This window comes from Apis florea, unplaced genomic scaffold, assembly GCF_048593485.1.
Source record: "Apis florea isolate Af1SG1 unplaced genomic scaffold, ASM4859348v1 contig_3391_pilon, whole genome shotgun sequence".
Classification (NCBI taxonomy): Eukaryota; Metazoa; Arthropoda; class Insecta; order Hymenoptera; family Apidae; genus Apis; species Apis florea.
In genome coordinates, this window is record NW_028256754.1 from 358,038 (window position 1) to 380,486 (window position 22,449).

The window sequence follows — 22,449 nt, forward strand, 5'->3', positions numbered from 1 at the left end:
TTTTGGAAATAATAATTGTTATGAAAGAATATAAATGAATAAAATAAAATAAGAATATATAAAAAAATTAATTAAAATGAACGTGATAGATATAAATAGATTGGCTCAATTACTATTCATACAATTCAATATCGTAGGTAACTTCAAAATTCAATATTTTCGAGTATTACGATTCAAATAAAGTTTTTAAATAAGATTAAAAAAAAAAAAAACTTCAAATTTGAATTTAAATTTGTAAAAGTTAATTTTTTTCAATTTTAAAGATTTAAAGAAAAAGAAAATTCGAAAATTATATTCTTTAAATTTTTGTTTTTAAAGGTGAAAAAAAGGAAATAATAATAATGAAAAATATATATATGTAAATTATAAGATAAACTTCGATTAATAAAATATTTTAATAAAATAAATTATTTTGAATATGTGATAAAGTAATTTAAATTTGTATTTCGATTTGTGCATATATACTGTGTATGTATGTAAAAGTTTTCATGGCGTAATAGAGCGAAAAAGAATGAAGAAATTGTATTTTTAAAGAATTTTTGAATTATAAAAATTATAGAATTATAGTGATCCAATTGTATTAACAATAAAACGAAATCAATGTATTACTATGAGATTAAAAAGTATATTTAAGATTATCAATTTTCACAATATTATATTTGATATGTATTTTTTATATTTAATATTTTTTATCTACAATAATTATTAAATATTTAGCAAATAATTGATGAACAATTGAAGATATATGCTTAGAAAATAAAAATGATATCTAGAAGATAATCATAATATATTGGATAAAATGATAAATATTTTGTTTTTTTTTTTTTAACTAATAATCGATTTTTCAGTAATATATGTGAATAATATTAAAATTAATAATTATATAGAATAAGAAATTAAAATAAAATTATAATTTCATATGGCATTTTAATATTATAAATTAATAAATAGAAACTTAATAATAAAAATTGAAAAAAAAATCTTTCATTACTATTCAGATATTATTTATTTACAATGATAATTGTAAATAAATTTTTTATGTAAAAATAAAAAAATATATTATTTTTACTTAAGATATTCATTTATAATATTATTATGAATATAATTTATTTATTATATTCATATATTTATTATAATGAATTAAATTTTGTGATACAATACAACATAATGCAAATTATAAGATAATCATAAAATTATTAAACTGTTGTAAGTCTGATATAATTCTATTATGTTTATAGATCAATAAAAAATTAAATATGCATTTGATAGATGTTTTAATTTATATATAACAAAATTAAAAAATTATAAAAAAAATTTTTATTCAATATAATACAACAACAATATAATTAAGATTATAATTTATTTCATTATTAGATGAATTTGTTAGTACTAATATGTACAAAACATTTAATGTTGATATTATATTGAATTAGAGGATTTATAACAATTTGAATTGCATTTTTAAAATTAAAGAAAAATAGTTAAATAAAATATATTGAAAAAATGAAATATGTAAAATCAGAAAAGCATTGCAATTTCAATTATCTTTAATATTATTGATTACTGATAATAAGTAGTTAATAATTTTCATATTTATTTTAATAAATATTTTTGTATATCAATAATTGATGTATAGTACTTATAGATAATGTATTTCTAAAAATATAATGTTTATATTATATTACATTATAAATTTTTTTATCTAATTCAATTACAAAACAAGTTATTAATTAATCAATTAACAAATAGAACAAATTTGAGAATCGCTGAATAAATAAAAATAAAATAAGAGAAGAATAAAAAGCAAAAACACAAATATGTGACAATAATAAAAATAAAAAATAATGCATAATTATCAAACGTGAAAAGAACCAAAGCGAAAAGAAAAAAAGAGGAATGAAAAAAATATATAAATATTATTATTTGGTTAAAATCGCATTACATCGACATGACCGCAATGTATACGAAGTAATCTTGTCATGGTGTCCCCAAGACAAGCTATCGCTATGTTCGATTTTTGCAAAAAATGGTAAATGGGCAGAAGCCGATAAAAACTTGCAAAGAACTTTAAAACGAATTTTATTACAGATACTTTTGCGAACATATTGATACATATCATGAGATATCAGACGAACTATATCAATTTCAATTGTAGTCAACTCTACAATTATAGTTTAGAGTTGCACGAAAATGACATAACATCTTCAGATTGATTCTTCTAATGATAACGGAAATAAATTACAATAATAATTTATTCGCATGATAATTTATTATCATTATAAAATGATAACATGAAAAAACTTTTTTAGTATTTTTATACTATATAATTAGCTCTTCTAACTTTGAAATCAATATAATATATTTTTTTATATTTTCTATACATTTATTCCAATTAACAAGTAATAAAATAATAAATTTGATCTTATAAAAAAAATTGATAATCGATTATTAAGTTATTAAGGAAGCAATCGATTAATTAGAAATTTTCAAATGAAACAAAAATTTCATACAAAATAAAAATGCAAAATACAAAAAAAATTTGTAAAATAAATTAACAAAAAAAATATAATTTTCCATAAATGTATTATCATTTACATTCTATTGATTAACAATAACGGAATCTAATATTTTCTACATAATCTTCATTCAATTATTTCTTTATTTTTTCTTAAAAAGAAATCCTCCTTTTTCTCTATTCTTTTTATTAATTTTTTCTTTGTGATTTTTAACCGTGATTTGGATTTCGCTCTCTGTCTATTTTGCTGGTCGCAACATTACAATTTTCCGCATTTACAATGTCCAGTTTATCCCAAATTTCTTTTCGGGAGTTTATTATTCATGCGTCCTATTTTGTAACGTTTTACTTTCATGACTGCTAATAACCCGGGATCTGAGTCTAATCGAATTTATGCAAATGGCAATTAGGTTTACATGAATGTGCAACCCGACTCTTCTCTTTGCTCTGTTACGTGTATATCATGTGTTTCTATGGATATACACGAATACAGAGAGAAATGCGAAATTCTACCTTTTTCTCTCTTTTCCACCTAAAGTTCTATAATTTACTTGCGTGAGAGATAAACGCAAAATAATGGGAAAAAAGCCGAAACGACAATATTGTAAACTGGAGGAACATTGACAATAATGAATAATATTAAGATTATTAAATGAAAGTGTTATTTTTAATATAATCTATTTAATATAAAAATAAATTAATTATAATAGATAATAATATAATATAAATAAATATATAATACAAATATAAATATAAATACATAATAATATAATATAATATAAATAAATATTAATATATATAAGTTCATACAATTTTAATTGTTAATACTATACGTTATACATATGTTATCTATATATATATACACACACACACACATATATATGTTATTACAAGTTAAAATTAACTATTGATTTAATATATTATTTTAAAGAATAATTATTTTATATTTCTAATAAAATAATAAAAGATATAATATTAGAGATTATGATATTAGATTATGTACATATAATATAATTATATATTATATAATTAAATTAATAAATAAAAATATAATATAATTAAGCAATCAAGAAAGTTTTATTTTTTATTTTTTGGAAAAAAGAAAAATATATGAAATGTATAAAAAATGCTTGTTATTTACTATATTAATTATTTTTATACAATTTTTTTTTTAATAGAAATGAAAATTATAAGTAAATACAGTTAGCATCTTATCCAGGATTTTAATCTATTCGATATTTTCTAATATTAAATATTTATATTCTCTTTTTGAATTTTTATTTCTATAATTTTTTTTGTTAATTACTTACTATTTGTTGAGACTGATAATCATTAGATTTCACACATATTATTTTTAAATGAATTAAACGAATATATACAAAATGTGAAAAAAATTGTAAAAGAAAGTAATTTGAATAAAAATTATATTTTTAATAAATTATTTCTTCCCGAATTTTAATTATCTGATTTATCAAATCTTAATATATTATAAATGTTCTTTCGGATACTTGAGATTTTTATTAAAACTAAATTAAATACTTAATATACTAATTTTATACATATATATAATGAGTTCAAGAAATAAAAAAACTTTTCATCAATTTTGTTTTTTTGAGATAATTCAACTTTAACAAACATATATATATAATAATCTAAAAAAAGAATATTAAAAAAGTAAAAAATTATAAAAAAGTAAAAAAAATATAGATGTTTCAAATTTTTCTTTATAAATTTTGTTGCAACTTTTTCAAAAATACTTTATAAATTCATTGTAATTGAATATAGCAGGTATGTGCAAAGATGTATATTTCTAATTTATCTCCAATTTTTTTAAATCATTTGCAATCATTTATAATCTGTTTATAGAAGAACATTAATTACATTTCATAAATGATTAATCATTTTATTATATATTTTCATATCATAAAAAGATATATCAGAATTTTCTTGATCATCTGATGTAAACATATTAAATGTATAACAAAATCCCACCAATGTTCTTTTACTTTACAGCAAGATCACCAATGCAAAAGGAAGCAGATAAGAAGAAAAGGAAGTAGAAGTAAGCATGAGGAAAAGTAAAAACACGTTTCACTGGAAAATCCTGAACATGGTAAATGGAAAGAGGGACAAATTGTATTACAGAAAAGAAATAGAGTCGTTGGATGGCAATTGCAGCTGCGCTGCCGAATATTTATGCGGGTGAGAATCGTCAAATGATTTAAATTCAGGAATATTATTGCGAATATTGGTAACATTACATGCCAGCGTATAATTACGCATGCAACTATTGACAAGTCTCGTATCGCGAACTAATATTAAATACATTTAGGACAAGTTTTAATTGCATTTTATTGACAATGAATTATATTCTTGTATGCCATTTTCTTCTTTTTTATCTATAATACGAATTTTCTTTCATTTTGATTTTCTCATTCGTCATGTATATAAGCGTTGATATGCGATGAAATTATGATTATTTGAATTATTATTATTACGATCCTTTGATGATTAAACACTATCATTTTCATGATATAGATATGTTAAATAAATTCATTGCTTTCAAGATGTAAATTTATTTTTAATTCTAAATTTATTGTTTCTAAATTCTAAATTTAAAAATGAAAAATAGATAATTATTAATAGATTATATATAATTGATTAATTAATTAATTTATAATTTTGTATAATAAAAGAAATATGAAATATGTTGACTTAATTAAGTAGTAACATTTTTTTAAAAACGTATATTATTAATGATTTATTCATTTATTAATAAATAATTTATTCATTTATTAAAAATAGATATCCTAAGATTTCTATTTACATTATTTGCATTTCTAAAAATGTGAATAAATTCAAAATAAGTTCAAAAAACATATATATTCAGATATAATATGTTGAAATATACAAAATGTAATGTATATATATATATGTATATAATATATATATATATATATATATATATATATATATATATATATATATATATATGTATATTATATATTCATAATTATATATTAGGTTTATATATTACATATATATTTACAATGAAGAATTCGTATTCTTGAAATTTGAATTTGATAATATCATCTATTAAATTTTATTTTAAATTTACAAGTTAATTTGGTACTTTTTTAAAGTAAAATTTATATATTATAAATTTACATAGCAATTTCATTTAAAAATAAATCATATAACATTTATTCTTTGAAATCGTTAAGAATTTTATTTCTTTCAGATATTTTTTTTTTGTTTCGTCTTATTTCATATCTCAAAAAAAAAAAAAAAAAGATGAGAATACAAGTTATTTATAATTTTTTGTACGTCTTTTAATATTTGAAAGTTGAATGGAATAATAATATTGAAACGATATTTGTAATAATTAAATAAAATTAGAAGTAAGCCATATTTTTTGAATCAAGAAAAGATTTAAGATTTATCGCATTTCATGATCAATAAACGTTTTTTTCTTTTTAAGTTCATCATTCTCGCGAAATAGTTGATAATGATAATGGTTTATAGTATGAGCATTAAATTAAACTATATATTATTCTCTTTACTTTTTTTTTATTATATTTTATTAATAATCACAAATTTAAAAACTATAAATAAATTAAATAAGAAATGATCTGTGAATGATGAAATCTGATTAATATATTAAATAATCAATTATTATATTTACAAATATTTTTAATCTGTATATATATATCACATTACATAATTTGGAGATACTGTGATTAAAACGAAGAATTATATTAGCTTTGTAAATAAAATGTAAAGATTTGTAATAAGTAATGATTACTTACCGGCAAGAACTCCAGCCATGTAAACGGCCGCGATCCTTAGACTTCCATGAACCATTTCTAAGGGAAGTCCCACGACCACTTGTACTCCCAAGTTAAATAGCAGGTGAAGCCATCTGAAATTCAAGCATATAAATTTCTGACGTAATGCTCATTATTACTCGTATGAATAAAAAATTAATAAAATAAATTTAAATCAATCAAAAATAATATTTAAGAATATTTATTATATATATATATGTATACATATATGAATATAAATATAATTAAATAATGAATATAAATTTAATCTTATATTGATTAATTAACTGATTAAAATATCGAAATGATTTGAAATCTGAATATCTTCATAATTATTTAATATACTTTGAATGTTTCATAATTATTTAATTTATTTTTCTATTAATGAAAATCATTCTGCTATTGTATTCTCATTAATTAAAACATAAAACAGTTTGTTTTTAGTGAAAATGAGAAGCAATAATAACTATTTCAAGAATATTTTCTAGTAATGATATATATTTATATTAAATAGGTTTTATATATATAGAAGGTTTCATATATATAGTAAGTTTTCTATTTTCATTTTTCATTCAATGTAACTTAATCTATTAATATTTCAATATTGCAGTCATCATATATATCGAATGTGATACGAATATTGCAAATTTTAACTTTCGAGATAAAATAAATAAATAATAAATATTAAATAAATATAATTTAAGAATATTATATTATAATATATAATCTCAATTTATATCATTATTGTTAAAAAAATATGATTGTGAAAATGTGATAAATACAAAAAATAAATAAATTATAATAATAAAATGATAATAAGAAATCTTGAAATAGATAAATTTTTTGAATTATTTATATCTATTAAAAGGATAAATAGTAAAGTAACGCAAATTTAATGTATGATTATTTATTTTGTTATTATAATCTATTTGTATTTAGAAAAATATAAGAAAAAAGTAGATATAATATAAAATAATAAGAAAAATAAAATAAAAAGGAAGAGTTGTAGTTTTGATGAATGTAATGGATTTAATGAATTTTTTATTATAATTTTGCAACTTTGAATTTTTGAAATAGGTAAGGAATGACAAAAGAAAGACTTTAAATAAATAACTTTTTTATTTTTTATATAAAAAAATAACTTTAAAAAAAATAACCTTCTTTATTATATAATAATCATATATGATTGATATTTTTTTTTATTTTCTTGAATCTGTAACTGATCCATTTTGGATTATTTAGCGTAATCTATGACAACAGATTGATATATGAGAAGATGTTTTCCAGTGATTCTTCAAAGTTCAAAATTTCATTCGGTGCAGATTTTTAGAAGTTTAATTTTTCTATGATATACCAATAAAATTATTTATATAAAAAAAATAATTTTATCTTTGATATAAGATGAAAAATTAATTTGTGAGTTTATTTATCATTTTATCCAATTATTGTTAATATAAAATTCACTATTTTAAAACATTGTATAATTTTCTAAACTCTAAAAGAAAATTTATGTATATTCATCACATTTTGAATATATAAATTTTGAATATTTTGAATATCGATAATTTCTTTTTATATTGTAGATAATAAAATATCTTGTGATGAATTCTGTTTCTTTCATATGTTGTCGTAATATATAACTTTGAAATATATTGAAAAATTAAAAAAATTATTCTGAGAAGATAATCTTATATATGTCTATATGAATAAATAATATCAACATAACAACGAAATATTAAAATCATTTTATGATTCATTTCATTTTTATGAATGTCAAAATTTACTTTCCATTATTTATTGTTATTTAAACTTTTATTTACTAATTTATGATATTAATTTATGATATTAAAATAAGATATTAGATAAGATATAAATTTGTGATTTTAATTTTTTCATATACAAAGATGATAGTAAAGAAAATCGATACGAATTAGTAAACAAATCAAAAAATAATATTTGATATTTTATCCAATGTTTTTCCTATTTTTAATATATTTTTAATTTAAATTTTTCAAAATTTTACATGAATAATTATGTACTATAATAGTAAATATATTATACAAAATAAAGATAAAGAAAAGCATTTCTATGATTTAATCAAAATTAATTTATTATATTATATCTAATATTATATCTACAACTTTATGAAAATTTAATAATCTAGAAAATAAAAAGGAAAATCAATGAAAAAAAAATTATATTTTTAGATTTTTCTTTTTTGGAGGAAATGTACATGTCTCAAATTTCATCAAATTCTGATATATCCTTAAAGAATTTGATCCATATATTATGTATATGATAACTTTTTAATATAAATGTATTATTTAATTATTTAATAAAATTAAGTAAAAATAAAAAATTAAAATATGAATTGTATTTTAAAAAAAATATTTATTTATCATGATTATTGTATTTCAGTTGTATTTATAAAAACTAGAAGTTAAATTATATATTATATAATAATATATATTTTATATCCATTATATATAATATATAATTAATTATATAATATCTATATAATATTATCATAATATTATAGCATATAATAATATAATAATATAATATAATATATAATCTACAAATAAATCGCTAAAATTATATATTTAATGTAAAAATTATAAAAATTATATTAAAGAGTTTGAATATAACTAAATTTTATAGTATATAATTATAGATATATGTATAGAAAAAGAATAATTATATAATTATATAATTATATATAAAAGAATAAGATAAAATTTCATTATTGATGTCTTTTTTTTTATAATTTTTATATTAGTGTATATTATAATATATTAAAATATATTTTATTTTCATTCAATTCATTCAATTCAAAATCATTAGATAACTGTTAACAGATAATTGTGAATTGATTCACAATCGTTAAACTTAAGAATTGATCAATAATTTATAACTTTTAAATTAAGAAAGACAGTCAATCTGATTCACATTTAACGCGATAGAACATTGTCTAAAATCATGATGGGTAAATTAAAATTATTTTTATTTTTTATAACACAAATTAGACAAAAAATAAAAGCAGAAATCAAATCGAAAAAATGATAAGATCAATGATGCTTTCTTAAAAATTTTGCTTTGTTGAGTTAGAATTATTACAATGACAATAGTACACAGATAGTGAAATTAAAGCAATTATGAATTTTATTTTGCCAACTAAGGAAATTTTCCTTTACGAAGAGTAAGATGATTATCTCCTTCACTCAACAATATCGAAAGACTCTTTGAGATAATATCCGTTTGATGTGTTTTGCCATTTCCTATCATCTTTCATATTAAATTTCTAATTTGATAATCTTACAATCTTTTTCCTAAGTCCGAAGTGTTATTATTACAAACTAATATTATTTATTATTATAAACTAAATATTATTTATTATTACAAAGTGATTGTATTGAAAAAATGAATTTGTAATTTCTTTAATATGAAAAATGTGAATAAATATCATGAATTATTATAATATCAAAAAAATTAGATTAAAATCGTTGACTTATGTTTATTGTTAAGTTATTATTGATTTTTATTAAAATAATTATATAATAAGAAAATCTATATGAGATATTAAGTATTTAATATCATATAGTATTTGATTATTATTAAAGCAGAATAAATATTATATATAAATTTATATATAATTTCGTATATAAATTTTTATTTTTTGAAATAATAAAAGTCAATTTAAATATTGATGTAATTGACTTCTTAGTTATATTAAAAAATTAAAAAATTATGTGATTATTTAGTTGATTAATAATAATATTTTATTTTACAGTAAAGAAAATTTATTATAGAAAATTTTTTTATCTAAACTTATTAAAAACTATATAATAAGATTCTTTATAACAATTATATAATAAGATTCTTTATAACAATTATTTCCTTTCATATTCTTATGAAAAGACTTTATAAAACACTTTTTCCAAAATCCATAATAGTATATTATAAATTTAGGAATAATTTTGCAAACATAATAATTACTTATGATTTAATGAATTCATATTTTATTTTATAATTCTATTATATTGTTATTACTATTTTTATTATATTATAAAAACATTCATATAGTGATATTTGGCAATAATTTAGATAGGTAATAATAAATCAACTATGTACTAAATGCAAATAATCAGATATACAAAATTTCTCGCACATAATATTTTTGTTTTCGTTCAAGATAATATAAGAAAAGTCTTTATAGATGACATATCGAAGAAAATAAATAATTACGGTTACGATACAGGAATTCCAAAATGGAGTTTGATTGCCTGACCTGCAAACTGAATCGATCGGTGAAAACGTGAGCCTATTAGGCGTATAATTTGCATCTTCGAAGAGTCTGAGAATCATCGCGTCTAATTTGTAATGTGGTCAACGCAATAAAGAATGCGATCGGTTGTTGAGACAGAACAAATAAGTTCACGAGTGTCATTGTTGTCATTTCTTTTCTCGCTTCAGGATTCGCGATTAGGTTACCACGAAAGCGCGTGTTGGAATTCCAACGGTTCTTCTCGAACGCATTCGTTGAATAGAAAAGAAACAAAACTGACAAGCTTTTAACGGAAAAGCAGTCTGGTTGAAATATTCACGTTGTATCGAGAGAAAGTACCTTGAGTCGTTCCAAGTTTCAGAAAAGAACATACAGAACTCGAAATATAACAAGAAAGAGAAGAAATTGACAAAATATTTGAATTAAGCTTGGTACTTTCAAGTTTAAGTTTCATTATTTTATAATCATATTTGCTTTTTGTTCTATTTCGAATAGAAATTTCTTTATCAATTCAATAGAAAGTAAATGTTAATAAGATACTTTACATAACTACTGATTTAGGTTCAATTATAATATGTATATATGTATGTATATAAATGTATTATATAAAGGCATAAAAAAGGTATACACTCAACAATACAATTAAATAATAGATAATTAACTATCATGATTATTGTTGATTACTAAAAATATTCATAATGATTATAAACATTAATCAAGTAATTAATTATTATAGAGAATAATATCATAATCTTGCATAATTTTTTAAATATGCAATTATTAATTTATAATTTATATTTATAAAATGTATGATTAGAATGAATATTGTACATATATATTTATTACAATAATACAATTATAATCGAATTATTATATTATATTAAAGCATTAAAAGAAAATTTAATACAATTTTTCAAAAAACTATAATATTATCTACTATAGAAATACTATATAATTTTAAAAAAATTTTCCAAAAGGACAAAAAATTATTCTGTATAATGAATTTTTTTCAATTTTGAGAATAATATCACTCAAAATATAAATTTATCTATTTGTAAAACAAAATTAAAAATATAATATTTTACAAACTTTAAATGAATAACAATAAAATTTGAATATTTTCAATTAATATCTATTGATAAAAAGATATTCATAGTATTTTTATTATAAAATAATAAATATATATTATAATTATGAATTATTGACAATTATGATTAAAAATATAAATATTTCATAATTAATATTGAAATAATCATAACCTTTGATTACTTCTTTTATTCGTTAATCAATGATTATTAATCTAGAAATCATGTATTATATAATATAATTATAATTTTTATATTAATCATAATTTTATTTCATTATTTTATTGTTTTGATCAAGTTTATTCATCAATTTTAACACAATTATATTAACTTTAACTTTTAATATTATTAATTAATAATAAATTAATATTAAATACTTTCCAAAATGTTATATATATATTTAAAAAAATATTATTTAATTTAATAATATTAGTAATTTAATAAATTTCTATATAAAAGAAAAAATATTATAATTTTATAAATATTATAATATTATAATAATATTAAATAATTATTAAAAATATGCTTAATATTTTTAAATGAAAATGCACTTATACATATGTATAGGCATAGGATTTTCGAGATTATATTTAACATTTATAGAATGTTAATATATTTATAAGATATATTTAAAAGATTGATTCTAAAAATCAAATAAATACAAAAATTATATGCAAAAATTTTGATTGAAATTTATTTATTTTAGTTATAAGTTATAAACAATTTAAATTTTCATTAAATGAAACAGAAAAAGAAGAAGCTGATTATGAATGATGAGCTATTTCATTTTGTCTTGCTTTATTTAATGAAAATGTTAATAACTCAATAAAATAATATAATAAAATAAATATTGTTAATTTTATTCAATTATTAATAATTTAATATTATAAATTTTAATTGATATTTTTAGATAAAAATTTTTGTGTTTATTATAACTTTTAAATTTAAGGATATCCAAAGAATAGTAAAAATAATATATATTTATTTCATTTTATTTACTTAAAGTTTGAAATTAAATATTATTTTATTTACCTAATGTATTGAAATTATATATTATAAGTATGTATATAACTTAGTTTTTATATATCTAATCTTGGTTTCAAATTACAATAATTTTTATGTTGTAGTAATTTGCATCTATCTGATTTTACAAGAGATATTAGTAAAAATTTTAACGTTCAATTTGCATTAATTTAGAAGTTTAAATTTTAGTTGAATTTATCCAAAGTTTTATTACGAAAATTGAATACATTAAATAATTTTACAATTTACTTTTAATTTAATTTACAATTTAATTTATAAAATTTATAAAGTAAAAAAATATCAATTCAGATCTTACAAACTTAATTACAATATATATAAAACATATTTTTAATGAAATTAATTATTAGGACATAATATGGATATTTTGTATCAAAATTAAATTATTATATAGTATTGTTATATAGTATATATTATATAGTATTAATATAGTATTATTAAAAATATTTACGCAAATTTTAAAATCAGAAAATTATTAAGCAAATTATGATATAATTCTTCAAGAAATTTTTCGATATAAAAATAGTTTCGATAAAAAAAAATATAAATTATTAATTATTATAGAAAAAAAAATAAAAAGAAAAGATAATAATAAAATATAATAATAATAAGTGAAAAAATTTATACTTATTTATTATCTTTTATGTAATTATACAAAATATAAATATAAATAATATAAATATACAAATATACAAAATTTTGAAACAAAATTAGTAACTATTAAATATAAACTAAGAATAATAATTAAGAATTATTAAAGAATATATTGATTATAAATTGTATTTAATAAATATAGAATGTTAAAAATAAATTATAAATATACATTTTGATAATTAATAATCGTTATAAAAAAGTTATTGTATGTTTAATTTTTTAAAATAAAAAAAAATAAAATGATTTATTCGCAAAAGATCTATGATATAATATTTTCATTATGAGACGAATAATTCTGCAAATACAAAGGATATATAAGCACCAATTCGTCGAAAGTACGCAATTCATGAAATGGAGCAAAAAGAAACTTGAAGGTTCTTCCTTATATAGAATAACCGCAAGAAGAAAGACAGAACGATAAGATAATAACCGCAAGAAGGATAGATATCTTTTTTTTGTAAGGAAAGATGGATCATTCGTATTCGTAAGATAGAAATTTTGATCCAGCAGGATCACTCTTAGTAGAACTGGAAGAGCTGACAATCCAATGTAATTCGTCTACTGAGACAATGCCAGAGAATTCGTCTAATTGCCATCCAATTAACTGGAACTCTGCCCTATATCTAACTTCCCTTGGATTACTCACTGTCTGAAAGCATTTCGTGTTGTGACTCGAATAATATTATCGTTAAAATGCATATTGGATTTCGTGAATTGATTGTATACGATTTTAAAAGAAAGGAAGGTAAATAAGTCGATAAATGGTTTCATACTTTTACATCGACTTATTATGATTTCATTGTTACTATTCTCGAGCCAAATATCATGATCTAAATTGTTTATAATAAAGTATATATACCATTAAAGAAATTGTAAAAAAAATATAATTTATATATTGTATTAAGTTAATGTTGTTAAAAATGTGTGTATATAGTTAGTTTAAAATTACATTTTATTAAGCTTCTAATTTTTTTTATTGGTAAGTATATAAGTATAGTATTTTAATAATACTGTGGATCATCCTGATTAATAATACTTTTCAATCTAAAAAAAATTTCTCGTTAGAGAAGATTGATTGTAGATTGAGGAAAAGTAATATAAAATCCCTCGTTCTTAGGAAAACCGATTCTCGAGTGTTCGTTAAAAATTTCCTATTTTCTAATGTTCTAATTCTATTCTATTATAATTCTATGTTGATTATTGTTGAAATTAATTTGGAAAATATTATTTTAAATTTCAAGATCATATTCATTAATTTCAACAAGCTGAAGTGTTGTATATTTTTTAAAATATATAGAGAATTTTATAAATACTCTTTCAAAAATTGCAACATTATTCTACACTCTTTGTATTTTGACACTCATTCAATAAAAAATAATAATTAAAATTATAATTAAAAAATGATAGTATCGGTTTTTTTAAACACCGAACATTTTTTACAAATTATTTTAAATGAAATAGTTATTTAAACGATCAACTCACCATTATAATAATCCATCTTAAGTGACAAAAAGAGATTATAGGAACGATTGAAAGGATTATTGAGTGAAAGCAATTTGAATGGGAGCTTGCCATTGAGCAATGGGATAAAGGTTGAAGTTGAAGTTTCAGCAAGTTGACTCTAATGTTCTGCAGTCGCAATGTCATCAGTCTAACTACTTGTTGGTAGTTAATTATGCCTCGAAAACTTACTTATCGATGATCTAGTTGAGGCTGATGTCTCAGCGTTTCAAAATTTCTACTCGACATAGTTCGGTTTTTTTCGATAATCGGTTTCTCTATTCAGTCTCAATTTAATATATCGAATTTTAATCGATGATTTTGATCGTTTGTTCAAAGATCTTTCAAAACACAATTCATAAAATTTAAAAATTTTTTACATTATAAATTGATGCTGTTAGAAAATATTTTATTTTATAAGTAAATACTTTTATTTATATAAATATATGTACAAAATAGAGCGAATAATTTTAGAATTAATTGGAAAACTAATTACAGATTTTTTTAATTAAATGATTAAAATTGAAGTTAATAATATATATATATATATATATATATATATATATATATATATATATATCTAATATATCTAATATATATAATAAAAAATTGAAAATCTAGATACATAAAATATATAAAATAGATTTGAAAAAATTATACTTTTTCTGATTTCTTTTTTAAAAAAAGATTTATTATTTACTAAATATTTATTTTGATTTTTATTATATATCAATAAAGAAATTCATTTTGCTACATATGTATGTGCTTTTATTAATATTTATTTAATGCATTACATTAAAAAACATGAAATATGAATAATAGTTTATAAAAAAAATATTAAAAAAATTTATATATGTAAATGTTATATTTTTGTTTGTTATGAAATTATGTTTCATTATCAATATTATATATATTATAATATAGATTAAATTTTATTAATTCTATTTTATAAATATAGTTTATATACATATAATCTTCTTATATATATATATATATATATAATAAGAAGTAAACATTAAACATGTTTCTATTACAAGATTTAATTATAGCTGAACATATTTAATTAAATATGTATGAAAATGCTATAGTGAGTTTCATTGTACATCGTTGAAAAACATTTAGAGATGTTTAAAAGCAAATATATATGAATTTCCGAGTTGAATTTTTGAGAAATCATCACAAATATTCAAGTTTTTCATTTTAATCTATATTCTCGGATCAATTTGATTTCGAATAAAAATTGGATATTTTTATAAATTTTTATCAATATATTCAATGCATATAAAATTTATCACTTTCCGTTAATAATTCATGAAAATAATAAATTTTGAATATAAAAACAAACTCACAGAAATACTTACAGGATTTTAATTTGTAGGACATCTTTTTTTTTTAATTTTTATTAGAAATGAAAATAGAATAAAATGAAGATAGATGAAGTGAGACAGAATATGACAATGAAGATAAAGCTATTTAAATTGTTTATATTTAATAACCTTCAACTGTTTTTTTATATAAATATTTAATAATTATAATAATAATAATTAACTTTTTGCGTTTTTGATAATACTTAAATTAATAAGATTTTCAAGATTTAGTAAGTTAATCATTTTTTCATGATAATATACATATTTTGCAAAACGCAATTTTTTTTATGCAAAAATTAGATCAATTTTCAAAGTAATAAGTAAAAACAATACATATTAAAGAAAAAAATAATAAAAAATTGTTTTTAATTTTAAAAATATTAATTTTTCGATTCATGTTTATTAGGATTTTTTTCATGTAATAAATACATACTTATTGTTCTTTATATCTTATTATCTTTTATATCTTATTTTATGTATTACTTCTGATAAAAAATTTCTAATCAAATGCAATATGAAATTTATTAAAAATGATTATACTTTTTAAGATATGAAGTATTATGGTGTAATTATTAAATAGGAATTGTTTTGATATGAATTAAATGCAAAAAAAAAAATAGTAATAAATAAATAATAATTTAAATTATATTTCTTCATTAGGAATAAAACCGCGAAAAAATTAAATTTTAATTGAATATAAATTATTAATTTACACATAAAAATAATGGACATATAAAAATTATAATATAATATATAATATAATATAATATAATATAATATAAAAATAAGCTATACATATAGATAGGAAAAATTTTAAAAAAATTATATATTTTTTTGTAAACAATTATTTTTTCCAGGCTTTTTCCGATCAAATATATATATTTCAAATATTATTTTGTCTCTTGTCTATGTTTTTCTTCATAATTTATAGAAATTTAAATTATTTTATTTTTGTATAATTAATATCATATCAATTTAACATTTCATGTTAAATGTTTTAACATGTTTTATATATTTAGATTTAGATCATTTTATATTTTCAAAAATTACAAATATAGTTTTATTATTATTATATATAATTTATTTTTATAAAATTTGATATTGCATTTGATCAAAAGTTTTTTTGCTAATGTTATATATCCAATTTAAATCAAATATTCTTTTTTTTCTTTTTTTTCATTCAAAATTTTAAATCTAACATTACCTTTTATCCTGACATTTTCCACAATCTATAATTCTGAATAATTTCTGTTACAAGTCATCTCGTTCCATGTAAAATACAATCCTCGCAGTCTGTTCCCTTAAAGTTACCGAATGAAAATTATCCACGACAGAGGGTACAAGCAAAAGTTTCTTTCTCCATGTGACGCCTCCCGACGCAAGGAATAGCGACAGAGCCCAAGGTATTAAAGACGAGACTTCTTTTCTGCATTTATACGACATTAGACGAGTTTCGCATAATGGTTTCGCTTGTCTGGCATGCATAATATCCATCGGTGACGAAGGATCCGTGCGCATCTGATTGCGACAAGCTAGAAAGATGGATGTCGTTATTTAAATCAAGTTGATATTATCCTTTCTCGATTATCCTCTTTCAATTCCATCTTTTCGAAAATTCTCCGATGATTATCGAGAATAAGAGGACGTATTATGGATCGCACTTTCATTGGAAATTAATATATTCGCTAACATTTGAATTTTGAGATTACATTGAATTTTTATTTTGGAAATATCAAAGATTAGGATGAACAAAAATGTATATCAAGATATAAAAAATTTTTCCAATTTTTATAAAATATTGAATAACTTATATGACGATTTCTTTTATTATCTAGTTGTAAGTTTCTTTTGCCTCTAATTTTTGACATTTTATCAATAAAATAAGTAAAATAGAGAATTATAAGATTATTAAATATTAGAAAAAGATTTTTAAAGATTTATAATAAATTATGAATACTGCTCTATAAATTGATTATTATATAAGTGACAAATTATTTAATTTATTTAAATTAATGTTTGAGTAATAATTTAAATTTTTCATTTATAACATATATATATATATATATATATATATATATATATAACCTGTAATTTGAGTTTCTATAAGATTATAATTTTATTTATTCTCTTTTGCTACCCTCTCTTTTTTTTATTTCATATAAATTTATTTTAATTCGAATTATTTATTATTTATTTTATCATAATTCAAATTTAGAATAATCCAATCATAGAAAATTAATATTTATTATCGTTGCTCTCACAATTTCAATAAATAAATAGTATACTACATACTCAGAAATCATTTCAAATGTCCGAAAAAGATTTGCAAATTATTTGAATTCTTCGAATCTAATCCTTATATTATTTTCATTCCGTAAACTTATTTTATTCTCAAAATTTTGATAATAAAATTGTTAATAATAAAAATATATGTTATTATATGTAGATTGAAATTCTGAAAATATTATTGCAATTATTATACGAGTATTAAGATTATATATTATATGAAAAATTTTTTTTTACGAGATATCATTTTAAAAAAACGAAATTAAATCTTCAAAATTTAAACGCTTTTTTCAATTTTTTTAAGTATAACTTTACAATATTACAAATAAAGAAAAATTTTAAAAATAAATTTTACAAATATATTTAATTTTAAATATATATTTTGTATACATAAAATTTTAGATTTTAGTGCTGTATTATCTATTTTATAAGAAATATTTTAAGGCGAAATTATATTAAATATATAAAAAAATAATGAAAAGGACAAATTTCATGATGCTCAAAGAAGTTTTCGCCAAAAAATAATGATCTATTATATTTTACATGCATAAAATTTCATTAAAATTAGATGATTTTTAAATTAAGTGAAATTTTCTCAAAGATATATATTTGTGAGCTATTGTATATTCGTCATTAATAACGATTCATAATTATCATCGTCAAAAACTGCAATTAATTTCCGGATAACCTTTTGTTAATGTGGAAAGTATCTCTCCTTTCACAGAAGTATGTTGAACGTATGTTTCAGGACCTACGACACAGAGGTAGACAAGGGACGCTCGTGAGAAACGTTGAAGTCAAGAAAAATCGAGACAATCGCGGTAATTGCAGGAAGCGAACACGGCATGCTGTCAGATCAGACAATGGTATCGCGAAGTTCGCGAAAATAGGAGAACAAGTATCGTTAAAAAGATGTTTCCATGCTATAGAAACGATTCGTGATTTTTAACTATGAGATTGCTTTTGGTAAGTGAATCTGATTTTATTATTTGTAACTTAAATAATGGAAATATTTAAAATTTTAATTATTTGTTTTGTATATATAATTTGCAAGTATTATTTAAAAATATAATTAAATTAATTAAAAATATAATATAAAATATCATAATATAAAAAATTATTTGAAAATAATTATTTGAATTTGAAATTATTTGAAAATAATTTTTTAATTTTCGAAAAATTATTATTTTGCTTTATCTAAACTCATTTCTTGGAAACAGAAATAGAAAATTAATTAAAATAATTTATTTCCACAAAATTATGTTATTTTTGTATATATAATTAAAATAAAATTTGTCTAATTTTTTTTATTCACAATATTAATATTCAAAATATTAATTTTCATTTCTATCATTTGAATATGGGATTGTAATCTTTTATTCTTTAATAAGAAAAATAAATAAGGTAAACTGATGAAACTAATGAAATAGATACAATATGAATGAATGTAATGCTTTTGATATTAACTACCGCAATTTTCGTTTGATTCTTTTAAACATTATTATATATAAAAAACAATTGTCAGAGATAATCTACTATTATTTTAAATACAAAAAAAATATTTTTTAAAATTAGAAAATAAGAGAAACAATTTTATTTGTCAGTATAAAAATAATAATATTTATCATTTTATTATTTAATTTTAATTTACAATTATTGAATCATATAAAATCAATAATAAAAATCATAGATATTTTTTTGTTAACATTTACATATAAAAATTTAAACATTAAAATATATATATAGAAATTTGAAAACTATATATATTATATATATTATTATTATATTAGATTATATTACTATATATTTGTATTATATGTATGTAACTATATATTATTATATATATATATATATATATATATATATATATATATATATTGTTTTATAAATACTAATGTATTAATATACTAAAATATAGATTAATATTAATTACTATATAAAAGTAATATGTATTAATATATTATTATGTTATTATTGTACTATAATATATATATATATATATTAATCAATTTTATAAATCCAAATATTTTAACGAACGGAAAAGTAAGAATAAAATAGTGTTTTTCAATGCTAGGTATACATTGCATAGAATACATTCCTAAGATAATTAAAAAATGCATTTATTACTTCATCATTAATAAATGCTTCTAGCATTAAAAATAGATTTTTTTTTTTTGAGACATTATACATTTAACGAAATTAAATTAATTTACATAATTCTATAATTTTCTGTAGAATGATAAACAGATTTTGTTATTTTTTTTTTATAAAAATTATTAATTTCTTTGTAAATTAGTTGATTTTAAATTCAACAAATTATCTGCAGTCAGTTAATGCTTTCATCTGTAATAATTTATTGTAATATTATTTGTATATTTAAAATAATTAATAAAATTAAAAAATTAATATTTTTTTTATGTGATATATTTAAAAAATAAGTTTCTAATTTCACTCTCTTGTTTTCGCTCTCTTGTTTTCGTTCTCTTGTTTTCGTTCTCTTGTTTTCATGATGTAATACACCACTTTTTAAAATATTTATCATTATTTACAAAAAAGTATTCTTCATGATTTCAATGAAATATGTAAATATTGAAATATGGAGAGCATGATTTTGATTTTTCCTACATATAGATTAATTAGTTTTAATTGTCAAGATATTCAAAAAATAAATTTGATATATATAATATTTTTAATATTTATGATACGTTTATATCAATTGGCAAATGAATTAGATTTGCATAGATATATGGGACAGGAGAATAATTGAAAACTTTTATTTGTTTATATTTTTATTTCATAATAGATAATGGTAATTATATAAAAAAAGTACATTTAATGATTTAAAATTTTATATTAATAGTAATATTTTTATTAATTTTGAATTACTATTATTTCTTTATATTATATTATGTTATATATTCTTTATATTATTTATTTATATTATAAAAGATAAAATTTTAAATAACTTTTTATTATTATATTTATAATCATTATTTGGTCTTGATTTTTAAGGTATTTGGAAGAGTTGCTATTATTACTATATTGAATTTTATCTATACACATATATCCATGATCATGTGCAATCGTTATTTATTTATCTGTTTATAGAAATAACATCATGAAACAAATAGGTATATAATTAGTTAAAAAACATTTTATTTATGGATTTTGAAATATCTTAAAATATCTAAACCTAATCCGTACTGAGTTTAAATATTTAGATTTTTCGGAGGAAATCATTAGTACTTAGTATTTATTTATTCATAGATTGGTATTTAGCTTTGGTATTCCAAGGATTTTTCGGATCTAAAGTCATTAAAATCGATGAATATATTTTTTTTAAATAAATAATTATTAAATATTTAAATTATTGATTATTTTTAAATATATAATAATTCACTATTAATTTATCAATATTATAAATAATATAATAAACAATATAATTTATAAATTTATAAATTTCTAATTTTATAATTTCTAGCTTAGATATAATTTTAAAGAACATAATTTCAAAACTATTATTTATTATTTATTATTTTATTATTACAATAATAAAATTGATCAATAATTATCAATCCTGATGTTCATAAAACAAGATCAATCAAGATCGAAATAAGATTATATATTTTAATTATTTTCAATTTATAATTCTAATTACATTTAAAAACAATATTCTTCGTTATGATTTAAAAAATTTTAATAATTTAGATTTTTCCAATTTATAAAATACAAGATCAAATATTTCAAAGAAATTCGTAAAGAATATTAATAAGGAATTAATATAAAAATGACTATAATATAAAATATCTTTAAATGGTATACATATTAGATATTCTAAAAGCATAATCTACCAAAATTTTCAATAGAAAGCATCTTGAAAATTATAAGA

At 18.5% G+C, this 22,449-nt stretch overlaps 1 protein-coding gene across 2 annotated transcripts in view; it reads right to left on the minus strand.

The window, feature by feature from the left end:
* Nucleotides 1–22,449, minus strand: part of LOC100870842 (protein rhomboid-like) — a 244,424-nt gene that overhangs the window by 23,369 nt on the left and 198,606 nt on the right. For both annotated transcript variants that reach the window (XM_086912588.1, XM_012492979.3), the window contains exon 4: nt 6,325–6,437. In XM_086912588.1, coding sequence (XP_086768714.1) covers nt 6,325–6,437 — 113 coding nt within the window. The remainder of the gene's footprint in view (nt 1–6,324; nt 6,438–22,449) is intronic.